Here is a 27,146-nt window from a genome sequence, read left to right on the forward strand (position 1 = left end):
ATTTCACCATCAGTTATGCTTGTGAAACCTCATTTTCACATTAAAGGGCTGTGCAGGTGTGAGGGGAATATCTGATGATGCAATTGAAATTAAACATATGACTCAATACAGACATGGGGCAGATCTCTATTAATTGGCTGCAATTTTTGTATAGTAACTTTAAAGAAATGAAACATCTAGTCCCTCCTAAAGCTTTGGAATTGGGTGACACTAGAAGTGGGCCAGTGCCAACAGTTTAAAAGGAATTTTGTCATTTAGATACTCAATGTTGCCAACATATGGCTAGTACTCACATTCAGCAGAAGTCCTCATACAATCACCACGTCATCATGATGGTAAAGCCTGGCTAAGAGCCTGCTCCTCTCCACTGCCTAGACTCCTTGGGTCTGATGGCTCTAGCTTACCATGAGCAGCACCACCACATCTAGTGGCAGTATTCTAGGTGCTCCATGCATGTTTGTTGTAATTAGTATAATTATAGTGGGCCTGGGCATGTCATGCATGTTCACGTAGAAGTCATGGCTGAGTGAGGACTGTAGCCTTCACTCCTATCTATAAGGTGTATTAAGAGCACTTGTGTGTTCCCCTATAGGTACAGAATATAAATGCAGTCCAGGTGAGGGAAGGTGGACATCTTCTTGCACCTTGGTCAGTTTTCTCCATCCTAACAGGGTTATAAAATTAGCTGATACTCTGGTGGCAAAGAAAATGAACATAGTTAAGAGTCCTTTGAGAACTGTCCCTGAAATGTATCCATGTTTTCACGTTTAGAACAATACAAATTCTCTTGATTCTCTGACTTGCCAAAGTAATTAAAAAAGCAATTATATTTTTATAACTGTTTATTATTCATCTGCAAAAATATAAGATTAATATACAACTAAAGCTAGTTTGATTTTGTAAAATCAAAGTTCATTTAGTGAGATATCAATGTACATTATACATTAAAGTTGTAAGAAAAATACTGATATTTGACATTTTAAACAAATTTTCATTTGCATAAAAATCAAGTTGCAAATAAAATTTAATTAGAAAATACAGAATATTCACAAAAGTACATGTTGCAGACAGTTCATGAGGACACTGTTCTAAATGTACTGAAGCTGTGGAAGAACATATGATTCACAGTTAAGCTTGACTTTTACTGATACCATAACAGAGATCCAAAGTGAATGTATCTTAATTTCAGCAACATTTGCTCTCTTTTCTAATAAGGTGCACTTAAAAGGCTAATCTGTTTTCAGACTGCCAGCAGAGAGGAGGGACAGATTGCTTTTATTGTGCATGTACACATCCGTATAACACTATTCAAAGGAATTTTGGTATTCCAATGCATTTTGAAATAATTTTGATATAAATTAGTTTATAAAATCTGAATTAAAATATAATTTATATGCATTAGGAAACTGAATACATAAAGAATGTGCATTGACAGCAGCTTGATATTTTCAGTCATGCATAATTTTAGATTTTACAGTTAAAATCAGTACAAAATAGTAAAGCCTTGAATTTTTTTCTCCCCCCAGGGAAAAATTTTGAAAGATGTTAACTGTTAAAAAAAACTAACTTTAAGAGGTAGTATATAAAAGGCGGATATATGTATCATCTTTAAAAATATACTGAACCTAGTACCATTTTATATATAAAGTTAACTAACCATTTATTTCAACAGTTGATTATCCTGGAATAGTGATTTTAAAAATATTTAGTAATAATTTGTCGAGTGGTATGATGCAGATAGAAGATATTTAGAAAGTCTCTCTTGTGGTAACTGCAGTGTTATGCAATTACATATTGTGCAGTCTGTCATTTTAATTACAAAAACTTCTGTTAATCCTTCATGATGGAAATTTATGAGCACTTACACACTATATGCCATTTTTAAAATTTCCATAAGTTCTTAACACCAGTATATATACCCAAATTGCATATGCTATGAGTAAAACACATTCAAAATTAGGTATGGACAAAAGTTTAGCAGCATACTACCTTGACGTGTTTGTGTTTAAGCAATAAATTAATATCTTGTAACGTGTTTTCAGGTGCCAGGCTCACGTGTAAGTTAATAGCTTATCTTACATCCAAGCCACAACACTACTAATGTACCATGTTAGATCCATAAAACAGTTCCACTGAAAGTGTTATACCCCTACATAAAAAAAAAAAAAAAAAAAGGTGGGGTACTAGTTTATCTTCATTTGTATCTGTGGATCTCATTCTCTTCTCTTAATCCAAGTACATTTTACCACTTTGATTACTTGCAATACATTAAAGTAAATAAAAAGGCATGGGAATGCAAACTATCATGATACAGAAAAGAAGTCCCATTGCTGAAGGAATAAAAACCAAACCCAGTTTTAAAGTAAGACACATGCCCTAAATAAACAGCAGCAGCATGGATAAAAAATAAGAAGTTTAAAAAAATCCATTTTTAAATTTACATTTACTCCTGGAGGAATTCTGCACTTTTGTCCCCAGCAGATTCTAACAGGGAGGAAAAGGGAAGTTGCAATTACACCTTTCACTCACCAGGTGGCACCGGGAGAGGGCAGCAGGCTCACAGGCTAGAGCAGCAAGCCATGGAGAGGGAAACAGCTTCCTCACAGGCTCCTGCTGGCAGGGCCACATGAAGAGGCATGGGATATGGGAAGAAGGGAGGGGGAGTGGATGGTCAGAGCAGGGTACAGGAGCTAGTGTGGTGACCGCACTGTGCCAGGGGCTGAATGGAAGTGGGGATGCAGGGTCCCATGAAGATGGGGGATGGTGGCTGAGCAGGGGTGCAGGGACACATGGAATCGGGAGCAATGCCTGGCTGAACAGGGTATGGGGGTGCAGGGCCGGATGGGGGAGTGGCTATGTAGGGACACATGGAGACAGGTGAGCTATGCCTGGCTGAGGGAGGGTGCTGCGAAACACAAGGATGCGCAGAGATGCCTAACTGAATGGGGAATCGGGGTGCAGGGACACACAGGGCAGATATGCCTGATTAAATGGGAGAGGCAAGGGGTCAGCCAGCATCTGCATAGGGAAGACTCGTCATCTCCCTAACAATCACCCCCATCCCCACAAAAAAAAAAAATCTGTTCCATACTTCTCCCACCCACACCTAACAACCCTCCAGGTTCATTCCCAGGCTCCTTCCTAGCAATTACTTCCCTCTTCAGCTCTTCCATTACCCCTGACACCCCTCAGAAGCAGTGCAAAGGCCTGGGGGCACTGAAATACATTTCTGTATTGTAATTAAAATAAATTGTTACTCAAAGTTCTGTATTAAGACTCATGGTAAGGAATCTATTTGTCAAAAAAAATTTCCTGAGCCTTTTTTGTTGTCTATATTGTTAGACATGCTTGCTGACAAGTATTTTGAAATAAATTACCAAAACTGAAACTGCCATGATAGTGTATTATTTTGATTAGTAAAATATGCAGAATTTTAAAATATTGTGCGCAGAATTTTTTAAATTTTTTTTTTGGTGCAGAATTTCCCCAGAAGTTCCTGTTGTTAATTCTCTTTTTTCTTCCCATTTAAAGGCAAACTGTTAAGTGGATGTTTTGTTCTTGTTTCTTTAGAAATCATAGAAATTTGGGCTAGAAAGAACCTCAAGAGGTCAGTTTCCTGACTGTAGAATTTCACATCTTACATAGAAATTTATTCTGCTAAGAAGCTACATCCTTACTGAGATAAATACAAAACTGATAAGCAAATTGCAAATGTAGCTAACACCACTTTCCATTAGAGTGAAGTTTCACAAGTCAAGATGGCTGAAATACTTTAACCAGGCTGTATTCCATCAGGGCTTGCAATTTGAAGGAACTTAACACCTGAAAATTCCACCTCCAGAAGGCTATTTTTCAAGATCTTAGCTTGTATGCATAAAAAGTTAACTGTGTTACTGTATTAAAAGTAAATAGATTTTCATTATTAGCAGCTAACTAATTTTGTTTTGAAGACAATTTTATGTCTTAAATTTATTTCTTAAATACAAGTACAATTTTAGCCCTTGATGCTGCAAACAAACCACATGAGTAGTTCTACTGAAGTCAATGAACTATTCAGCTATTCATGAGAGTCAATTTACATTCCTGCTTAAGTGTCTGCAGCATCAGGATTTTAGTTTTCAGTATTTTTGTTTTTTTTTTCATAGCAGTTTTTTAATATTCAAAATAAGATACCCTACTAGGGGTGGCATGTTAAAAAATAGCATTTATAATTTAGTTCATTATAAATTTTGAAGTTGTAATAGCACAAGTTTTCAAGTTAGTTTTACAAAGCCTAAACCTTTAAAAAAAATCAAGTGATAAGTTGCTCTAACCTGTGCTGGATAATAATTTTTTAATATTAAGACAGAACTGTTCATTGATGATCAATTTCAAATAACTCTCCTCATTTGTAAGAATCTTGATCTCTTTTAACATGACCATTTTTGGAGCATGAAATAGGAATCAGGTAAAATGTTATTTTCATTCTATTAATTTTGTATTTGATTTCTTTAGACATTTACATAATGTAATTACTACAGTTAGTGACTAAACCCAGCATAAAAGACAACCTTATACAATACTGTAAACTAAGAGAAAAGAACTGGTCCTCAAGGTACAAGAGAAATACTAGTAAGACTTTCACATTAGAATTTTAAGATAATTGTGTCATTAAGGGGTAAACTCACATGACCATAAATTCGGATTAGACATGCAGCTTCACTGTCTGATCCACCTCACGTGGTAATGGAAATTTACTCTTTAAAACCAGTTGTATAAGTACCTCTGGAAGTAAACATGTGGTCAATACCTTTCAACCATCCTTCATTTTACCGCTGTCCAGTCACAGCCAGGGTCATCTACCTTGTATCTTTACAAAATATTTACATGGAATTACAGAATTATAAAACTGGCATTAATCAGCCCACATAATTTTAAGATTCCTGCATTTACTGTTTTTCCTTACGTTTGTTTGCAGGTCTTAAGGACTGGTAGGTTGAGAGGTATAAATTGCATTATACATCAAGCAAAATTAAAAGTTGTACGGCATCTTCAGTTAATGTAAAATACACCACTGAGGCAGTTTCATAGCGTTATAATTGCCCCATCTTCTAAGGACTTTTTGTCTGGATCATGTATTTCATACTCCATGCTAACGTTGCCTGCTGAATGACATAAGTTTACTTCACTAAAAGGAATGAAACCATTTTGTGTTGAGTCATGAAGGAGTTCAATTTGTGTTAATGATTCCAGACTCTCACTGGTAGGGACAGCTTTTGGAATCTGCTGTGGCTCACCATTATCTTCAATAATGATGTCATCTTCATCACTGTCGTCTTCTTCTGGATGGAAGTTCTGCACAGTGTGTGGTGTGTAACCTGGAAGACTAGTATCAGTAGACTGACCTGAGCTCCCAGAAGTCCTGCTGTTCCTAACAACATTATTTCGTTGATTTGCTGGTCTCACTGTAATGATCAGGTTACGGCTATTTGCAATCATCATGTCTGTAACTTGATCAAGACTCTTCCCTGAGACTTCTATTCCATTTACCTCCAGTACTTCATCATTAACAGCCAGTAAGCCTGTGCTTTGAGCCAGGCCTCCAGGAACAAGCCTGGATATGAAAATCCCTGGTACCTTCTCCAATCCATGTGGAGTTACTCTGACACTAGAGCCATCCCGTATATAGAATCCAAGTGGTTTGTCAGTTCCATATTTGTAAAGTCGCACCCTGCGATGGGTTTCTGGGAGAATATCCACATCAATAATAGACGACACCGGTCTGAAGTCTCGCGGCATGCTAATGACAATATGTGGTTTCTTTTTGTGGTTATCCGGACGCAACACATTTGATAAGACATTTTTCTTCCTTGTCATAGTATCCGTACCAAAGGCACTGTAGTCTGCATCTTCTGTAAAAAGACACATAGCATATGTTGGTAATTAGTACAGTGTGGACTACTCTGTTCTGCATAGCATGGCTATCAGTAAAGAAAGTTTTAGGTTGACAAGGTGCAAAATGTCTAGTAAAAAGTTGTCAGCATGCTGTACCAGCAACAATTTTCTCTGTCAACAAGATAATTATTCTAACATTAAATCAAGATTGTGAAGTGACTTTAACAAAATAAACTATCACCAAAGAAAAGCTATTGTAAGTATTTCAAAAAAATTAAGCAAAATTAATAGTGTATTGGAGGAGGCAAGAATGAGAATCCAGCTGTTTTAAAACAAGATGTTTATCAAAAATAGTAGTGTCTCTCTCTCTCTCTCTATATATATATACATACACACACACCCCTACTTAAAATTCTTATACAGAAAGCAATTCCATTTATTAAAATTTCTCCCTGCCTCTGTGTTTCAGTTCACTGGAACAGAAAGAATGAAAAAGGTTCACTAGCTCCTTTCCCTATTATTGTCAAGTATCTGGATGCTAGCCAAGTGACCTGGATTCAATCTCCAGAAAGTTTAGTTCATTCTACACAATCCCATCTCTGCTCCTACACTGTGTAGGTAAAATTGCTGGTAATAAACTAAAAACAACAGACCCCGCACAGCAGGAAATACTTAAGGCAAGTGATATAACCAATAGCCATATTACAGTTTCCATAATTTGGTTTCAGAAGGGTAGCTGTATTAGTCTGTATCAGTAAAAACCAACAACTTAGTCTAAGGTGCCACAAGGACTCCTAGTTGTTTTTCCATAATTTGGAGTGACAAGTGTCTGAATAGTTTATATTTGCTCAAGGGTTTTTTCCATGGGTTTTTTTTTGGGGGGGGGGGGGAGGGAGGAAGAGTGAGAAGCCTACAAAACATAAGATGCATTAACTGGTTTTTACGGAAAAGAAAATTACCTAGCTTTAGAACACTAAAATTACTTGTTAAATGCAGTGTTCTTGTAGCCATGTCGGTCCCAGGATATTAGACATACAAGGTGAATGAAGTAAAATATATTACTTCACACATTTTTTCCCTCTAACTTTAAACTTCACTAAATATGCATTTCATAGAAAACTTCTTTGGTTAAATCTTCGCATAGCATAATTCTCAAATGTTTTGATTATTCACAACAATCATATTTCACCAGGCTTACTTGGATTAACATTAGCACTTCTTCAACGTTATGCTATCATTTTGCCTCATTTTAAATACAAACATTTTATTCCTTTATAGAAAAACTGACACCACTACATTGCTTTTCTACTTAGCACATGACCTTCTGGGACTAACTAGCCCTTTGATCCAGGAAGCTGGAATTTCTTTGTGCACGTTGTGGGTGTCATATCAATTATGCCATATAGTGAGAAGGGTTTCAAAGGCCAAATATTAATCCAAATGGTACGTGAAAATAGTATTTCCATAATTTTGGTCAAGTGTAAAATCTGAGTAGACTTTATGAAGTTTCTGCATGGGACTTTGAAAGTAAATAAAGTAAAGAAAAAAATATGTAGTGCAATGCAATGCTCCATATACAGGATCCATAAGATACACATACCAGAAAAACATGTCAGAGTAAACTAGCAAACATCTTCCTCACCCCTTAAAAAGTGAACTGTACTGATTGTGTTTACTTAGAACATTAATAGCTCCACAGGAACCACAGTACGGCAAGATACTGCAATGTGCTTTGGAAAGCTAAAGACCGAGTTCAGTAACCAAGAACAAAGATGGCAATTCTAAATACTTAAACCTAACAACTAATTTCTTTCAAATTTAAATACTAAAAACGTAAACATTAAAGTGGTTGTTTGAAAGCAGGAAATATAAAGTGTAATAATGATAATCTGAAAAAGGGGTTCTGGAATGTAACAGTTGGAAAATACTAAGTGCCCCAGACAAAGAAATCTGAGATGGACTTTCAGCATTCCAAGCAAAGTGCTTTACAATTTCACAAGATTTGCACATTCAAGCATTATCGACAAAATACCTTTTAAGTTAACTGAGACACAAGACCTTAAGTATCCTCTTGGTGACCCATAAATACTGTACATCCCATTTAAAATCCTCTATTGCAGACCTATTGGAGACAAAGTAAATCTGAAGCCTATAGTTTTGTCAAATAATGCAATGAAATTTATCAGTGCATGTTTTAGAGAAGGGAAAATACATGTATAAATCTTACCAGTTGATTATCTGACATGGCTTCAAATAGCAAAGGCAAGTTAATATAAATAATAAATATTTAACAGTAACTGTTCTATGCAGTGTAGGGTTGAGAATTTAAGTGAACAAGAGACGTAGGAAATTTAAAGTTAGCTGCTATGATAACTAATACACTCCCTTATGTTTATGCACTATTTTATACTACACAAAGAAAACTAATTTGCATTAAGGCTGCTCAAGAGCATTTTCAATCGAGACACTAAAAATCTAAGGAAGTCACTAGTTAAATCAATACTTCCATACTATATCCAGTAGTGATCTTCTTGCCTTTATCTTGACTCCTATACAACTCCCACTTGGAAGGCCATGGTGTCTTACCAAAATATCCACTCACCCCTCCAATGCCATCTCTTCAACCCCCCGTAAGTACTGAGGGAGCTATGGTAGGGCCACCCTGGATAGTCCTGCATATGCCATTGCTTCAGTGCAAAGAAAATATTTTCATAGTGCTGCTGCTTGGGGTATGCCAAGTATTTAAATTAGCTATGTCCTGGGGAGTCTCCTCCCATGCTTTGGCCTCTTCTCTCCTCCCTCTCCCCAACAACTGCTTCCCCAACTTCCCAAGATCAGGAGCGCCAAGAGTTAAAGCAACAAAGTTAACAAATCAAGAAGAAACACTGGGAAGTGTACAAAATGAGAAGGAAGTAAAACGGGTGGGCAAACTACTGCCTGCAGGCCAGATTCGGCCCATCAAGGCTTTGGATCTGACCCGCAGGATTGCCACCCCCCATGGCACCGCAGGCCCCGTGCCACTTCTGGAAGTGACCAGGACCACATCCCTGCAGCCCCTGGGGGTGGGGTGCAGCAGAGGGCTCCGTGCACTGCCCTCGCCTCCAGGCACTACCCCCCACAGTTCTCATTGGCCGGGAACGGGGAACTGCGGCCAATGGGCGCTTCAGGAGAGGTACCCACAAGGGAGAGCAGCATGCAGAGCCCTTTGCCCCTCCTCTCCCACGGGCCGCAGGCATGTTGTGCTGGCCGGGAGCCTGTCTTAGCCCCACTGCACACCGCTGCCACCCTGGAGCCACTCCAGCTAAGCAGCGCCGGGCCAGAGCCTGCACCCCAAACCCCTCATGCACCCCAACCCCCTGCCACACCCCTCCTGCATCCCTGCCCTGAGCCCCCAACCCTCTGCTGCAACATTCATCCCTCCTGCATCCCAACCCCTTGCCTTGAGCCCCCTGCTGCACTCCTCCTACACTAACCCCCTGCCCTGAGCCCCCCCCACACTCTGCACCCCCTCTTGCACCCCAATCCCCTGCCCTGAGCACACTCGTATGCCCAGTACCACTCCTGCGCCCCAACCCCCTTCCCTGAGCCCCTTCTTGCACACCACACCCCCTCCCACACCCCAACCCTCGGCCCCAGCCTACATTCATGTCCCTGCATGCAATTTTTCCAGCCATATGTGGCCCTCGGGCCAAAAAGTTTGCCCACCTCTGAACTAGAAGAACGTGACAATCCCACTGGCTACATTTCGGGAGTTTAGTTAGTTTAACAGGGTTCATTTTGTTTTATTTAAAAAAATTAAAAGCAGTCTATTAGAGAAGTTTGGAGCTATTGTGGTTCTTTACCTAGAGAACTAAAAAAAACCCAAGAATTGGGGCCAAATTTTTAAAAAACTCAGGTCCAAATAGCAATAAGGGCTCATTTTTAACTGTTCCCTGTGCTAAATCTTTGTTGTAACCTTTGAAAATCTATTTGCTTCCTGAAGAGTTTCAATGAAATTTGATGGCTAAATTCAACTGCTCAAATGTGAAAGATGTATTTTAGTTCACTGTAAATACAAACCTCAAAGCAACACTAACTATGGAAAAAGCAGCAGAGAATCCTGTGGCACCTTATAGACTAACAGAAGTTTTGGAGCGTGAGCTTTCGTGGGTGAATACCCACTTCGTCAGATGCAGGTAGTGGAAATTTCCAGGGGTAGGTATATATATGCTAGCAAGCAAGCTAGAGATAACGAGGTTAGTTCAATCAGGGAGGATGAGGCCCTGTTCTAGCAGTAGAGGTGTGAAAACCAAGGGAGGAGAAACTGGTTCTGTAATTGGCAAGCCATTCACAGTCTTTGTTTAGTCCAGAGCTGATGGTGTCAAATTTGCAGATGAACTGAAGCTCAGCAGTTTCTCTTTGAAGTCTGGTCCTGAAGTTTTTTTGCTGCAGGATGGCCACCTTAAGGTCTGCTATAGAGTGGCCAGGGAGGTTGAAGTGCTCTCCTACAGGTTTTTGTATATTGCCATTCCTGTTATCTGATTTGTGTCCATTTATCCTAACTATGGAGTCACTTCCAGTACTTCTAATTACTGTGTTAAATCTGCACAGTGCTTAATTTGTAAGGAAAGAGGTGCTGGGGCTCAACCAATTTTTTTTTTTTCTTACATTCACAACTGACGCAACAAGCCCAGAGATGCCAGGGCTGTGAACTGCCAAGGGGCTCAGCCCTGGCACAAATTAAGCATTGTATATGCACCTTAAATAATAATTATGCAACATTCAGACTGCTGTGGATATTGTGTTTTTTCTGCTTGTATGCAAAAAATTATATGCAAAGTTAGGAAAATTAAATCTGAGATATATTTGAATATGTAATCTAGAGACAGTACATTCAAAATCCACAACTGCACTTTTAAGTTCAAGGTTCAGAGTGCAAAGCATGTAACTTTAAACTGAATGTGTGAGCCAAATGATTACACATTCAACAGGGACAGAGAGGGGATGGGAAGGGTCATAGAGATCCAAGCTAAGATGGGCTTGTCAGTTTCATTCCAATTTGTCCACCCATCATATATCAGATATCCATGAGAACTCAATTTGGTACTGTGCAGTCCTAGGAATCAAAAATTTTAAGTTTCATCAAATAAACTGTTATAAACTCATTTGCAGCATTGTTGTAGCCGTGTCGGTTCCAGGATATTACAGAGACAGGGTGGGTGAGGCAGTATCTTTTATTGGACCAACTTCTTCTGGGGAAAGAGACAACCTTGTGAGCTACACAGAGATCTTCAGCTCTTACGAAGTCAAACAGCTGTAGCATAAAATTCAACAATCTTCATTGGGAAGACCAGCATGTATTAGTTGAAAAAATCAGTAAATAATGGATAAGATGCTGAGTTTATTTTCAGCCTAAAAAGTGGGGATGCGGAGGAGAATCAGGGTTTGGATATTTAAGGTTTGGGCTCACAATACCATGAATTTACATACCTGAACAATTGACTAAAAGTGGCCATTTGCATGCAATCACAGCAATTGTGGTCCTAAGATTTTGAAAATTCTGCCCTTAAGTAATCATTCTGAATGTTACACACACAAAAAACCAATAAGCAATTTTACTTATCCTTTTGGACACTGGTCACTCAGGGAGCATGAACCTTGATCATCATCTAAAACACTGGCAAGCTCTGAGTCATCCGCCTATTACAAACTTAGGTGCTCCCAATCCTTATGGAGAGTCTACAGGTTAGGTTGCCAGTTTTCTTGAATAGAAAGGTCCCCATTAAATTAAGAGGCCAGCACACATCACACACAAAACCGACAGGTCCTTCAGAAGGAGATTGAGCATGTTCTAAATAGCACTGTATCTTGGTGAAAGTTAAATAGGGAGAAAGGACAGAGCAACAAGTTTGGCCTTTTTCCCGAACCTGGTAACGTCCACTAGAATGACTACCTTCCAGAACAGTAAAGGCAAAAACTTCCATAGGCCTTGAAGATGGGAAATGTGTGCTGCCATGTAAATTTATTTTTAGTAGGAAACCCAGAATAGCATATACACCACTACCTCAATATAACGCCACCCAGTATAACATACATTTGGATATAACGCAGTAAAGCAGTGCTCCAAGGGGGAGGGGCAGGGGGCTGTGCACTCCACTGGATCAAAGCAAGGTCAATATAACATGGTTTCACCTATACCGCGGTAAGATTTTTTGGCTCCCAAGGACAGCATTATATCGAGGTAGAGGTGTATCCTAGAGATCTATAATTACACGATTGGTGCCAAAGACTTAAATCTTAAGTCACCAAGAGGAAAGCCTTTAAATAATTTTAATCAACTTTTCCATTTCTACTTAAGTTATTTTCTAAAAAATAACCATTAAGACATGTTGGCTTACATTAAATTTGGTATATCATTTTCTAGTTAAGAGGGAGTGCTATAACTATGTACATTTATTTCAGCAATTATTTAACTTCTTTTCAGATTCTCAAGTGTACATTTTAGTAGGCTAGAAAATGGTTAATACATTACTTATTTACTAGATAATTAACTTTTGCTCATGATTGTCAAGGTGCATTAGGACAGTAACTGAAATTAAAAACAAAACAATATAGGTTTTTTGTTAAACAAAACAACCTTAAGTGTTTTGGATTCCTAAACTCCTCTTATCAAAAGATGTTTCACATTTAAAACCAAACGATTTATTAAAACTGAGGGATTAACTGTAGTCAAAGAATTAAACTGATTTCAGGTCTGCCTGGGAAAAATTTCAAATTACTCCTGGGGGAATTCAGCACCAAAAAAATAAAAATTCTGCACACAATATTTTAAAATTCTGCAAAATTCTGCATATTTTATTTGTTAAAACTATGCAACATAATCACGCTGGTTTCAATTATTTTGGTAATTTATGTAAACTACAATACAATGGATGAAAATGTGTTTAATAGTAATGTAGCTAGTATTGACCCTTTACTTCTGGTTTAGTCAACAAATATATGCAGCCATATGCTCAGTGTTACATCTTAGGCAACTGAAAAGCAAGTGAGGGCTGGGGACTCAAACTCACAATTTGTATTGGCTACTAACCATCTTCAGAAAGGTCAGTAGCACACAGTTCTTGGAGCAAATTTTGATAGGAAATTTTTTCAGTCCAAAAGTTTATACCAGTTCTAATCACTAAAGCATCATAAGCATTTATAAGGCCACACTGTCCTTCACACCACTCTGGTAATGTAAGAAGCCTTAAAATTTTTACACCTGTTTTATACTCCTGTGGGAATTCACTAAGAACAATAGGATCAATTTACTAAGCAGGCAGGCTGCTACATTCTGCTCTGCCTGAGGGGACACGCCTATCTCCCCAGAAACACCCCAAAGCCCCGCCCCTCCATGCCAAGCTTGCCACAATAGCGGGAAAAAAGGACAGACTGTTTCTCTCAAACGCATGACTGCCCAGTCCTCTCGTCCATTCAGTGATTTATGTCTCCACCAGCTGCCCCAGGCACCTGACCCGACCTGCCTGCATTGCACAGAGAGCCGAGTGACTGCGTTTGCAGCTTCCCTTTACTTCCCCACCAGAAGTCATTTTTCTGTGAGAAAGTAAAGAAATCTGCAGGGGGCATGAATTCTGCACATGCACAGTGATGTAGAATTCCCCCAGGAATATCAAATATGCCTAAGTGAAACTGACTAGAGTTTAAGTTCCTACTCTAGTAAGTCTCTTGAAAATGAGAGTCTCCTAAAGGGCTCATCTACACTACAAAGTTAAGTTGGCTTAACTACAATGCTCAGGGCTACCAAAAATTGCACACCCTGTGCATCGTAGTTAAGCCAACCTAAACCCCAATGTGCAGACATTGCTAGGTCAATGGAAGACTTCCGTTGACCCTAGCTACCACCTCTAAGAACTACTTTTGTAGCTGTATTAAGGGTATGTCTACACTACCCGCCGGATTGGTGGGTAGCGATCGATCTATTGGGTAATCGATGTATCGCGATACATCGATCCCTGAACACACTCTCCGTCAACTCTAGAACTTCACCAGGGCGAGAGGCAGAAGCGGGGTCGACGGGGGACTGGCGTCTGTCGATCCTGTGCTGCGAGAACGCAAAGTAAATCAATCTAAGATACATCAACTTCAGCTACGTATTCTCGTAGCTGAAGTTGCATATCTTAGATCAATCCCCCCCATAGCATAGACCAGGCCTATGTGTTTATACTACAGTGCTACAGAGGCTCAATTGTAGTACTGCAGCTGGGCCGCAGTAGTGTTTCTAGTTCAGATGTACCCTAAGACAAGTTACTTCGGCTGACCTATCATGCCATATTTACAAAGCTTGACCTCAAAAGTTAGAATAATCTTTCTTTGTAAAGAAAAAGATTTTTCTACAGAAACAGTGTCTTATTCACTCAAAGTTTTTGATAGAGACTCAAGGATTCAGCATTTTTTTATTTAAATATTTTAAGAGATTACAATAAGTTTAGGCCTTATATTTTATATTCAATTCAATTTCATTTTAAAACAGGTTCATTCTTCCAAAGAAAAAAATCATTTAAACAAAAATCATATTTTTTTAAAAACAGATTTTATCCACTCTGCATGCATGCTCATAAACCAGATATTTGTAAACTTTTAAATATCATCATGCATTTTTATCTGAAGCTTTGACATCAATTAAGACCATTAAAAATCACTCCCCTAGAAAAAGTACCTGGAGAAAGAAGTGTCTTTTTCCAGAGATGGCTAATCCAAACAAGAGCACCACATAGCACCGTAAGAATTCGCTACAGCACTAAAGGCACTGTAAGCTGAATGTGAAATTTAAACTACGGAAAGAAACATGAACTATGAAAAGCTCTCAAAACAGGTCAGAGATTTTTAACCCCTATAGTTAAAAATCTGTGATTATAAATGCAATTTTTCTGGAGTTTAATTTTAGGCTGAAAGTTCACATGCTGATTTTCAGCTGATACTGATTTAAGTGATAGCAACACAGTTACTGTAGGTAAAGGGAGAAACTGTTATTGTAGGTATAAACAATAGGTTACACAGCCTTGGACATTAGAACCTGTTTTATTAAGAATGTTAGCTGGGGCAAGGGTTATTTTGTATTAGTCATGGGATCTTTAACTCTGCCTCTCTCACTGAGGCCTGGTCTACACTACGCGTTTATACCGATTTTAGCAGCGTTAAACCGATTTAACGCTGCACCCATCCATACAATGAGGCCCTTTATATCGATATAAAGGGCTCTTTAAACCGGTTTCTGTACTCCTCCCCGACAAGAGGAGTAGCGCTGAAATTAGTATTACCATATCAGATTAGGGTTAGTGTGGCCGCAAATTGACGGTATTGACCTCCGGGCGGTATCCCACAGTGCACCACTCACTGTGACGCTCTGAAAGCAATCTGAACTCGGATGCACTGGCCAGGTAGACAGGAAAAGCCCGCGAACTTTTGAATGCATTTCCTGTTTGCCTAGCGTGGAGCTTGATCAGCACGGGGTGGCGAGCAGTCCCAAATCAAAAAGAGCTCCAGCATGGATCGTACGGGAGATACTGGATCTGACTGCTGTATGAGAGACAAATCTGTTCTATCAGGCTCCGTTACAGAAGACGAAATGACAAAGCATTTGAAAAAAATCTCCAGACTATGATACAGAGTCCACACCACAGTGTTGTGTGACAAGTGTAACGGAAAGCCAAAGAATCAAATGACTCTCATGGAGGAAGGGGGGGACTGAGGACTCCAGCTATCCCACAGTCCCGCAGCCGCTGAAAAGCATTTGCATTCTTGGCTGAGCTCCAATGCCTGAAGGGTCAAACACATTGTCCGGGTGTTGCAGGGTATATCTCGTCAATTTACTCCCCTCCCTCCCCGTGAAGAAAAGGGGAAAAAATCGTTTTCTTGATTTTTTTCAAATGTCACGTATTCTACTGCTGCTGCTGGTAAGACACGGTGCTGGGCAATGAACAGCAGCATCCTCTCCCCCTCCCTTCCCCGTGGCACACGGTACAGTGCAGTAGGACTGGTAGCCATCCTCATCATCAGCCCGTGAGTGCTCCTGGCTGGCCTCAGGTGAGGTCGGCGGGGGGCGCCTGGGTAAAAATAGGAATGACTCCCAGTTATTCCCGGCAGATGGTACAGAAACGGCTGGTAACCGTCCTCATCATAGCAACTGGGGGCTGAGCTCCATCAGCCCCCCCCCTTTCATGTCTAAAGAAAAGATTCTGTACTGCCTGGACTATCATAGCAGCGGGATGCTGGGCTCCTCTCCCCCACCGTTTAATGTCCTGCCTGGACTTATCATAGCAGCTGGAGGCTGCCTCCCCCTCATTTTATCTCACTAAAAAGTCAGTGTTTCTTATTCCTGCATTCTTTATTACTTCATCACACAAATGGGGGACCCTGCAATGGTAGCCCAGAAGGGTTGGGGGAGGAGGGAAGCAACGGGTGGGGTTGTTGCAGGGGCACCCCTAGAATGGCATGCAGCTCATCATTTCTGCGGGATCTGACACGGAGCGGCTGTGCTCTCTGGTCTCTCTGATACACTGGTTCTCTAGTACACTTGCCCCATATTCTAGGCAGGACTGACTCTATTTTTAGATACAACATAAAGGAGGGAATGACCCGGGGAGTCATTCCCATTTTTGTCTTTGCGCCCCGGCCGACCTCAGCGAAGGTCAGCCAGGAGCACCCATGACAGCAGCAGACGGTACAGAATGACTGATAACCGTCATCTCATCGCCAATTTACAATGGCACAGCAGAGGGTAACCGTCTCTGCTACCTTGCAAGGCAAATGGATGCTTGCTGTGTATGCGTGCGAGTACCGCCTTTGTCAGCCCACTGTCAGTGGCATCCAGTACACATACGGTGTCAGTGACAAAAGGCAAAAGGGGCTCCATGGTTGCCATGCTATGGCGTCTGCCAGGGCAATCCAGGGAAAAAGGGCGCGAAATGATTGTCTGCCGTTGCTTTCACGGAGGAAGGAATGAGTGACGACATTTACCCAGAATCACCGCGACACTGTTTTTGCAAAGTCATGCATTGGGATCTCAACCCAGAATTCCAATGGGCGGGGGCGACTGCTGGAACTATGGGATAACTACAGGATAGCTACCCACAGTGCAACGCTCCAGAAGTCGACGCTAGCCTCGGTACATGGGCGCACACCACCGAATTATTGTGCTTTGTGTGGCCGCATGCACTCGACTTTATATACTCTGTTTTGCAAAACCGGTTTATGTAAAATCGGAATAATCCTGTAGTGTAGACGTACTCTGATTGTTTACACAGAAGAGGCCTTGTAAATGCTGTAGAAATATTTACAGGGCTTATTGTTACATATAATTTTAAAATTATCTAAATACCTGAGATTTTAGAAGTCTAGTTTTAAGATTATACAACTAAGGCCAAATTCAGCTAAGCTGGTAAAAGGCAGTATGTGTCTTCCCATAAATTCCCTCTGCCCCTTGGAAAGTCCACCCTTGTAGAGGTGATGCAGTGTCATCACCCTTCAAGAGTTTACTACTAGGTATGCAAGCGCATGTAAGAAGGTTTAACTCACTGTCGCTCCAAAGATCGATCAGTGGTGGTTTTTTTTGTTTTGTTTTGTTTTAAAAAAAAGAGTCACTGAATGCACTCATGAAAGCTCATGCTCCAATACATCTGTTAGTCTATAACGTGCCACAGGACTCTTTGCTGAATGCACTATGTAAATCTGTCAGGATTCAGACTGTTTTAATGGCCCCTCCTCTGTCAAACCTAAACAGACTTCAGCTTTCATAATATTTATTCCATTTTCTGTGGAGTAGACTCATTTTAAAGCCATTTTTAAGCAAGTATCAGAAGTAAGTTGCACATGCACTCTGTATTTTTGCTTCATTTCTTATTAATGATAAAATTTGGATTGCTGATGACAACATAGCTAGAGTGCTCATTTTATGCAGGTTCCCACGCCAATGCTCATGTTTTCCTTTTAAAATAGTCTCGTAACTTTTACTGTCAAAGTAGTTGTAACTTGGTATTTTAATAAAAAAAGGTGTGGAAAAATGACCTATTTATTATAGCACTGGTAGTAAATATGGTTGGGAGTAAAATGCTGTCAGTTACAACTCTGTTTCCAGGTGCTCACCGCTTTCCAAAGGAAATTTTTTGAGCTGAAAGAGTTTTCCTTACTTTGTTGCATTCAAACGGTGAATTTTCTAGGAAAATCTGAGCCATTTATGATGAGCTGTTTTGTATTTAAAACTACAGAAATAATGTACTTTGTTCTTGAGACTGTGAAGAAAATTAGCTTTAAGAAGCCTCAGGGGAGAAATTGCACACCCAGCAATCAGACAATAGAGTCTCAGAGACTATTAACAGACATCAGCTAGTCTTTGGCTTACCAGTGCCCTTTAGGTCTGAAAATAGGACAAGTTGAGAATTTTATTGCTTAGCCTCAGCTTAACTGTTGACTGTATATTTTGGGGTTATGGTTTTTTTTTTCTTCATTAAAAACTGAGGGGTAGACAAGAACAGCCATACTGGGTCAGACCAAAGGTCCATCTAGCCCAATATCCTGTCTGCCAACAGCCCAATGCCAGATGCCCCAGAGAGAATGAACAAAACAGGTAATCATCAAGTGATCCATCCTGTCACTCATTCCCAGTTTCTGGCAAACAGAGACTAGGGACACCATCCCTGCCCATCCTGGATAATAGCCATTGATGACCTATCTTTCAAAAAAAGAAATAGATAGCTTCATGAACCCTGTTATAGTCTTGGCCTTCACAACATCCTCTGGCAAGGAGTTCCACAGGTTGACTGTGTGTTATGTGAAAAAATACTTTTGTTTGTTTTAAACCTGATGCCTATTATTTTCATTTGGTGGCCCCTAGTTCTTGCGTTATGAGGAGGAGTAAATAACATTTCCTGATTTACTTTCTCCACACCAGTCATGATTTTATAGAACTTTATCATATCCCCCGTCGTTTCTTTTCCAAGCTGAAAAGTCCCAGTCTTTTTAATCTCTCCTCATACAACATCTGTTCCATACCCTAATTATTTTTGTTGCCCTTTTATGAACCTTTTCTCAAGTCCAGTATATCTTTTTTTGAGATGGGGTGACCACATCTGCATGCACTATTCAAGAGGTGGGCATACCATGGATTTATATAGAGGCAATATTATATTTTCTTATCTTATCATTTGGTGAGGGACCATGCCAAAGGGTTTCTGAAAATCTAAGTACACTATATCCACTGGATCCCCTTTGTCCACATGCTTGTTGACCCCCTCAAAGAATTCTAACAGAGTGGTGAGGCATGATTTCCCTTTACAAAAACCATCTTGACTATTCCTCAATAAATTATGTTCATATATGTGTGACAATTTTATTCTTTACTATAGTTTCAACCAGTTTGCCCAGTACTGAAGTCAGGCTTACCAGCCTGTAATTGCCAGAGTCACCTCTGGAGCCCTTTTTAAAAATTGGTATCACATTAGCTATCCTGCAGTCATTTGGTACAGAAGCCGATTAGTAATCCTGCAATTTTACATGCAAGTTCCTTCAGAACTCTTGTGTGACTATCATCTGGTCCTGGTGTCTTATTACTACTTAGTTTATCAATTTGTTCCAAAACCTCCTCTAATGACACCTCAATCTGGGACAGTTCCTCAGATTTGTCACCTAAAAAGAATGGCTCAGGTTTGGGAATCTCCCTCACATCCCCAACTGTGAAGACTGATGCAAAGAATTTATTTAGTTTCTCCGTAATGGCCTTATCATCCTTGAGTGCTCCTTTAGCATCTCGATTGTCCGGTAGCCCCACTGGTTGTTTAGCAGGCTTCCTTCTTCTGATATACTTAAAAAAAATTTGCTATTACTTTGAGTCTTTGGCTAGCTGTTCTTCAAATTCTTTTTTGGATTTTCTAATTATATATTTTTACTTCATTTGCCAGAGTTTATGCTCCTTTCTATTTTCCTCATAAGGATTTAACTTCCACTTTTTAAAGGATGTCTTTTTGTCTCTCAGTGCTTCTTCTGCTTTGTTGTTTAACCACAGAGGCTCTTTTTTGGTTCTCTTACTATGTTTTTTAATTTGGGGTATACATTTAAGTTGAGCCTCTATTATGGTGTCTTTAAAAAGTTTCCATGCAGCTTGCAGGGATTTTACTTTTCGTGCTGTACCTCTTAATTTGTTTAACTAACTTCATTTTTGTGCAGTTGTATTTTCTGAAATTAAATGCTACAGTACATAAGAACCAAGTATTGCAACATTCAAGAACAGGGGTCGGCAACCTTTCAGCAGTGGTATGCCGAGTCTTCATTTATACACTCTAATTTAAGGCTTCGTTTTTTAGAAGGTCTCGCTATAATATATAACCAAACTACTGTTATATGTTAAGTAAACAAGGTTTTCAAAATGTTTCAAAAGCTTTATTTAAAATTAAATTAAAATGCAGATCTTATTAGTTTAGTGAGATCTTTGCCCTTGCTTTTCCTTGCTGAGTTTTCCAATGACTGGTGGCACGTATTTGGATACTTTAAGCTGCACACAGGCTTCTGAGTGATCAGTTGTTAACTGGCTGGAACCCCAAATCAGCAGCTGAGGTGAGTGGAGCTGGCAGGGCTGAGCAGGGCCAGAGGCCTGGACCCTCTCTGGCAGGGGGCCTGCACTGGAACTCCAACCGGAAGCAAGGTGAGTGGGGCTGTGGCGGGGACTCCGCTGTCAAGGGGCCAGCAGCCGGAACCCCAGAGCAGCGGCAGGCTGAGCATCTCCGCCCGCCCCCGCTCTAAGGTTTTGGCTGCTGGCTCCTGCCAGCCAGGGTCTCAGCCTGCTGCCAGCCTGGGGTTCCCTCCCCCTGGCCAGCAGTGGGTGCTGAGTGGGACCCCAGCTGGAAAGGGGCCAGCAGTGGGAACCCCAGAGCAGCAGCGGGCTGAGCAGCTCAGCCCACCACCACTGCTCTGGGGTTTTGGCAGCTGACTCCTGCCAGCTGGGGTCTCAACCTGCTGCCAGCCTGGGGTTTCTTCCCCCAGGTCAGCAGCAGGCACTGAGTGGGACCAGCAGTGGGTCCCTGGCTGTCAAGGGGCCCACCCCGCGTCCCAAGTGGCTCAGCCCGCCCCGTCTGCCATCAGAAATTGGCTCGCATGCTGTAAGTTGCCGACCCCTGTTCGAGCACATACATTATAAATTAAACAGAAAATGCAAGAGTTAGGACTTTTACCGTACAACTGTAGTATGCACTCCTTTGTTCATTCTTTCCTTGTTAAATGTATACCACAGAACCAAGTTAACATTAAACCTTTGCATTTTCTGATTTTACATTTAAGCTGCAACTTGTATGCAAATTGTGTATGTGCAACATTTTAAGATCTGTAATACCTTGATATAATGGGGTTTGCAAATAGTGTTTAGCAGAACTACTAAGATTCCTTCCGCGTTCTCCCCCCTACCCCCGCAATTTAAGTCAGACTTATTAAAGTCACCATAGGAACCTAAACTCCAATTACAAAGGCAGGGTTCTTAAAACTCATTTTTGCAACTAGAACTTAAACACCACCACAAAAAAGACCTCCATTTGAACACATGCCTGAAAATACAAGAAAGGGCCATTGGAAAAAAAAAAATAAGATTCTGGAAACTGCCTCTGTTAGAAAAGATCTGAACTTCAAGAGTTTCCTATCCTACAAAATAAAAAACAAACACCCTCTCCCCCACCCCCCAAAACACAGTAAATGTAACTCTCAGAAATCTCTATTACTGAGCTGGTGTTTTACCTTTTAAAATTCATTTCTTAAAGCTCAATGATGCACTGTGAAAAAACACAGTATTCCTAAACTTACCAGTCAGAATGCTACCACATTTCCAGATCAACAGACTATACAAACCATTGGGTTTTTTTTGGATACTAATTAGCTTTGGATGTTGTCTAAAGATTCTAAACTAGCACAAAATTTAAGGTAGAAAATTAGAGTTACGTTATTTGGGGGAGAAGTAGGGAAAGCCTGAAGAAAACTAATTTCCATAACTCTGCCAGGCAGCAAGATTCTGTTTAACCTCTCCTCGATTCCCAAACAAAAATTTTCTAAAGCAATGTCCTCGAGTACAAAGACACCTTTGTACTGATATCTAGCTAATCAGTTTATAGTTATAGTGAAAAATATTTTGGCAGAATGCCAAAGAACAAGGTGTTAACAACAAAGATGTAACGGTGAATGTCAACTTGGTATAAAAACTTCCTGTTTTAAGGGTCTCAGACTCACTGGTGATACTAATTTTATGTGTATGTGATGTATTATTTAAAAAGAGTCTACAACAGTTGAAACTGAGTTTCAACCCGATATTCTTCAACACCTGGAATTGCACAATTTGTTGACAAGCCCTCTGATATGCTTCCAAAATAATGCACTTATTGGTAAAGTTATCCTTCAAGTATCAAGCTTCCTAAGATAAACAGAACAATCTGAAGACATTTTATAAGAGTACTATAATTCTGGGGAATTTTTTTTTTTTTTCTTTTTTTTTTTAAGTCAGCCACACTGAACCTAACATTAGTATTTAACATTTATGAAATGACATGGAGAAAAGAATGGAGACCTGAATATTGATTAGAGGCATTTCAAAACTAAATTGGGAAAACTTTTACAGGTATTTCAAAACACTGGAAGCATGGGAAAACAGAGAGACATTCCTCAAAAAAAGAATAAAGTTTAAAACCCAACTCTTCTTTCATTCCACTAATCATCAAGCAGGACCAAAATTAATTGCATAGAGGATTAATGGGGTGCCAGAAACAATTTGATAGTTTTTCCCCAAACTCTAGTGACTCACTCTCATTTAAAAAAGCAATGGTGAGCATTAGGACTGTTACTGTTTTTGTCTATCCTCAGCATCTCTCTCTCAGCCACCCTGCATCTACTTCTGCAGGAAAGCATTAAGTTGAAGCAAAGAAGTATTACACTTGCAGCTGGTTACATAATGGAAGTGATTAAAATCATACAGTCCTGCTTTGTTGTGGGGTAATTTGTTCATGACATTAGCTGCCTATTAGTCTATGTCCTAAAGCATAAAGATTGATTACATCTGTAAAAACTTATGGCAGGCTATATTTATTATATTATGGAATAGTCATCCACGAGTTAAAAAAAGAAAGCCCTGTACTGCACGATACAAATGCCAGAAAGTGCTGTAGTGAACAAGCCTGCATTAGTGAGGAAGGATTAAGTGATTTCCTAAGTGTCTCTCCACCTTTATACGTCAAATTTATTATTTTCACTTTGCTTCTTTAATATTCTGTGACAGTGAGTTCTACATGTTAAGTAAAGTGGTATTAAAAACCCCAGTATTTCCCTAAATCTTTTGTTTCATTGAGTACCCTGTGTTCTTATATTGTGGAAGAGGGCAAAAAGATATGCCCAGCTGGCCTTCACATTTTTTCATCCCTAGGTGAGGTTTCTCTTGCAGACAGAGAGACTCCCATATATCTTGACTGAATTAAAGCCACATTAGTTCAGCCTTTGAATTCCCTTTTACCACTTCCAAGACATCAACAATACCTGTTAATCTGTTATAAAGGAACTTCAGGATGCAGATAGGAGTGAGTTACTGTCTCTTAACCTAGGTGATGTCATGTTTAACCTAGACAATATTCATCTCTGGGGAAATTTAACTTTTATTCTAGCACAGCCATAGTATAATGAACTCTTTATAAAGCTAACAGATTAGAAAGAAGTAAAAATAACCAACTCACCCTGCTAGGGTGTGTCCGCACTAGGAGAAAAAGTGTTCTCTTACCACATTAGCTAGCATAATAAAATCCCAGTGAAGACAAGGCAGTCTCTAGTTTTCACCTGTTCACAAGCTGAGGTAAACATTAGTAGGAACACAATGTTTACCTCAACGTGCTAATAGTGTTAGAACTACAAACTGCTTTGCCTTCATTTGAACTTAAACTCATATTGGTTAACATGTGACCAGGCCACCTGTTTTCCTGATGAAGTCAAGGCGTTTGACATTTTATTATGGGAGTCTAACTATATCACGGGTATTAATTATACAACATTCAGGATTCTAATATATTCTTATCTACTGACATGTACCTCAGGTTTTGCTATGGATGCGTCCCTCTCTTGCATTCTAGCTTCTTATTTAAAATACACATCAATTTCTAAATAAGCAAAATGCTGGGATTAGACATTTTCAGGTGTCTGAAAAACCATCAACTTTTCCTCTCATACTGTGGTTGTCTACTGCTAAGGGTGTTGTCATTCCCCACTATCTCTGCTTAAGTTATATTGGGTATAAACTTTCTCATTAGAAAAATCTACAGGTTATTTCTGTTATTCAAGCAATGTAGCAGAAGGTGGTACAAAGGTCTCAAAAAGGGGTGGCAGTACAGAAGTGCAATTTTTATTTTGTCCCCTCAACAAATTCTAGTTTCAAATGTGACAAATTGAAGCAGCCTTGTCAATGTTGAGTATTTCTGCAGCCATACCTTATCTCCACTTCCACTGAAGTGCAGACACAAAAGTTATGCAACTGAACAGGAAATAAGAGTACAATTACACCTAATTGAGCAATAAAACAAATTAGAAGCTATACTGCATGGATTTATAGGTAGTTTTCAGCATCATGAAACTAGGCGTGAGCTGCTAACAACCCTCTTTTTTTTTTTTTTTTTTAAATAATGGACTGACTTTGAAGAAATTAAAGAATTCAGATTTTTTCAATTTGAACAAATTTTAGATTTATATCACCCTTCAGTACAATCTTTTTCAAAGTAATCACACTGGTACAATATAAATATAGGTACTGGCTATCAGACTGATTTTGAAACCCAGTTTTGGGAACAACTTTGAGCGCTATTTCCTCATCTTCTACAGCTCAGGCATGGAGTCACCGAGCAATAAGACTGGTATCAAGAGTGGAAAAGGCAAGGAAAGACAATGGCTGGTTGCTACAGTGTTTCCCTCTGACCACTTACCGAAGTCACTTTAAAAATTAAAACTAGTCAGTGCCTAGAACTGAGAAACGTTGTCCCATACTATACCAAAATAATCTACATGTCAATCAATTATGCTTTAAGAATGAATTTTAACATGTGTACAAGGAGTTGCATCTACAACTGTAGTAACAAAACATATGGTGATAAATGCAACCTTAGTAATCTCAGTCTGACAAAGTGGTTTATCTGCTCTCATCATATGGCTGCTGAAGGAGCTTACATAGAATCTAGAGACGGAAAAGACCTATTAGGTCATGTAGTCCAGCTCCCTGCCAATTCAGGATTGAAATAGTCTTTACGTGCAGTGATTTCCCTACACCCCCTCTGAATTTCCCCAACACCCCCCCAAGTTTTGTGAGCTAGTTACATACCGATTTAGTGACTGTTTGGAAATCTGAATTTAAACTGAAACAATAATACAACACTTTAAAAGCTTATAGAGTGTAGAATAAAATGTGTATCTGAAAAATATAACGATTTTAAAAGTATGAACATAGACTAGCTTCCTTGCTTCCTTATACAGCGGTTGTTTTATGATGTCAGTGCATTCATTTCGGTGATGTTGACCAACCTAATAATTTCAAATTATGATTTGTAAGCGAAGTCTAAATGAGCTCTCCCTGACAGCTAGTGATGAGCTGGGGCTGCAGGGAAAGGCTTCAGGGCCAAATTATATTTACATTCACACCTAATCTACCTAGGTATCCAGCAACAGATCTGTGTGTCCAAGTGATAGATTTTGGCTGGGGTTGGGTTACAAACCACTTGAACGTGGGGGAAGGAGGGATGAAATGTTGTTCTTATGTAAGTAAGGGCAGTAGAACTATACTTAACCTGTGATGATTCAAGGCATCGAGAGAGAGTGGGGACCTGCCTCCCACAGTTTAAAGACAGAGCTGATTAGGCTCCAGAGAGAATCTTTTGTTCTGATAAGTGACCACTGCAGCTGAAATCACTGACAACCGGGTCTAAGTGCTTAGTTCTGTTTGGGGACAGTGTTCCTGTGGTACAGTGTTTTGTGTAAGCCTTGGCTACACTGCGCGCTTAACAGTGCGCAACTTTCTCACTCAGGGTGTGAAAAAAACACCCCGAGTGCTGCAAGATACAGCACTGTAAGCACCAGTGTAAACAGTGCCTGTGCGGCAAGATAAACCCAGCACAGATGGTAGTAAGTGCAGCACTGGAAGACTCCTCCAGTGCGGGCATCGCGACCACACTCGCACTTCAAGCGCTTTGAAGTTTCAAGTGTAGCCATACCCTAAGAGACAGCCCAGACTGCACCGCAGCGAGCAAGGTTCCCACACTGAGAGCTCAGCTTGAATCACTGAGAGCTGGTGGAACCTCAAGAGACCAACTCGCACAGTCACATGGCAGGTGGCAGCTGAAGGTGGCTGCGCAGGCCATTGCAACAGAGTAGTGGAATGATATGGTGGCACAATGACAGACGTGCCAGAGCGAACAGTGAGCAGCTGGGAACAAGCAAGGTGCCTTCTGTCCCCACCTGGCAGGTGTACTCACGGGAAAGCACCTCTGACTCTGATCTCCACTGACCAAGGACAACACGGTGAGTGGAGTACGGTGGAGGGAAAAGTGAGGGGCATGTTAAATAAACAGTGTTGTTGGATCTATATTTAGTCACTTTGCTCCAGTGCTAGATTTGTGACTGGGATGGAAACTTAAATAAATGTTTCCTAGTAGGCCAGATTTTTTAAATGCATTATTGCCAAGGTTGTATAATCACATTATCAACTGGGCTAGGTCATTATGTTGGGGAGTTTCTGCACTAAACATTATTATTAATTTTTACATAAGAATGGTCATACTGGGTCAGACCATAGGTCCATATAGCCCAGTACCCCTGTCTTAAAACAGTGGTCAAGGCCAGCTGCTCAAGAGGAATGAACAGAAAGTATCATCAAGTGACCATCCCCTGTTGCCATTCCAGCTTTCTTTGGCAAGCAGGCCTAGTACACTCAGAGCATGGTATTGCATCCCTCCCCATCCTGGCTAATAGCCACACAATGGACCTGTTCCTCCAGGAATTTATCTAGTTCTTTAGTAATCCTGTTATAGTTTTGGTCTTCACAGCATCCCCTGGCAAGAGTTCCCTGGGTTGACTTTAATTGTGTGGAAGAAGTACTCCTTTGTTTGTTTTTAAAACCTGCGCCTATTAATTTCATTGAGTGACTGCTAGTTCTTGTGTTATGTGAAGGATTAAATAAATTTCCTCATTCACTTTCTTTGCACAGTCAAGATTTTGTAGACCTCTATCATTCCCATTAGTCATCTCTTTCT

At 40.1% G+C, this 27,146-nt stretch overlaps 1 protein-coding gene across 1 annotated transcript in view; it reads right to left on the reverse strand.

Moving 5' to 3' along the window:
• Positions 1 to 2,754: 2,754 nt before the first annotated feature.
• Positions 2,755 to 27,146, reverse strand: part of PARD6B (par-6 family cell polarity regulator beta) — a 34,879-nt gene continuing 10,487 nt past the window's right edge. Inside the window, exon 3 of the mRNA XM_032804038.2 lies at positions 2,755 to 5,891. Within this exon, the coding sequence (XP_032659929.1) occupies positions 5,065 to 5,891 (827 nt within the window). The 3' untranslated portion in view covers positions 2,755 to 5,064. The remainder of the gene's footprint in view (positions 5,892 to 27,146) is intronic.

Source organism: Chelonoidis abingdonii, chromosome 14, assembly GCF_003597395.2.
Source record: "Chelonoidis abingdonii isolate Lonesome George chromosome 14, CheloAbing_2.0, whole genome shotgun sequence".
Taxonomy (NCBI): Eukaryota; Metazoa; Chordata; order Testudines; family Testudinidae; genus Chelonoidis; species Chelonoidis abingdonii.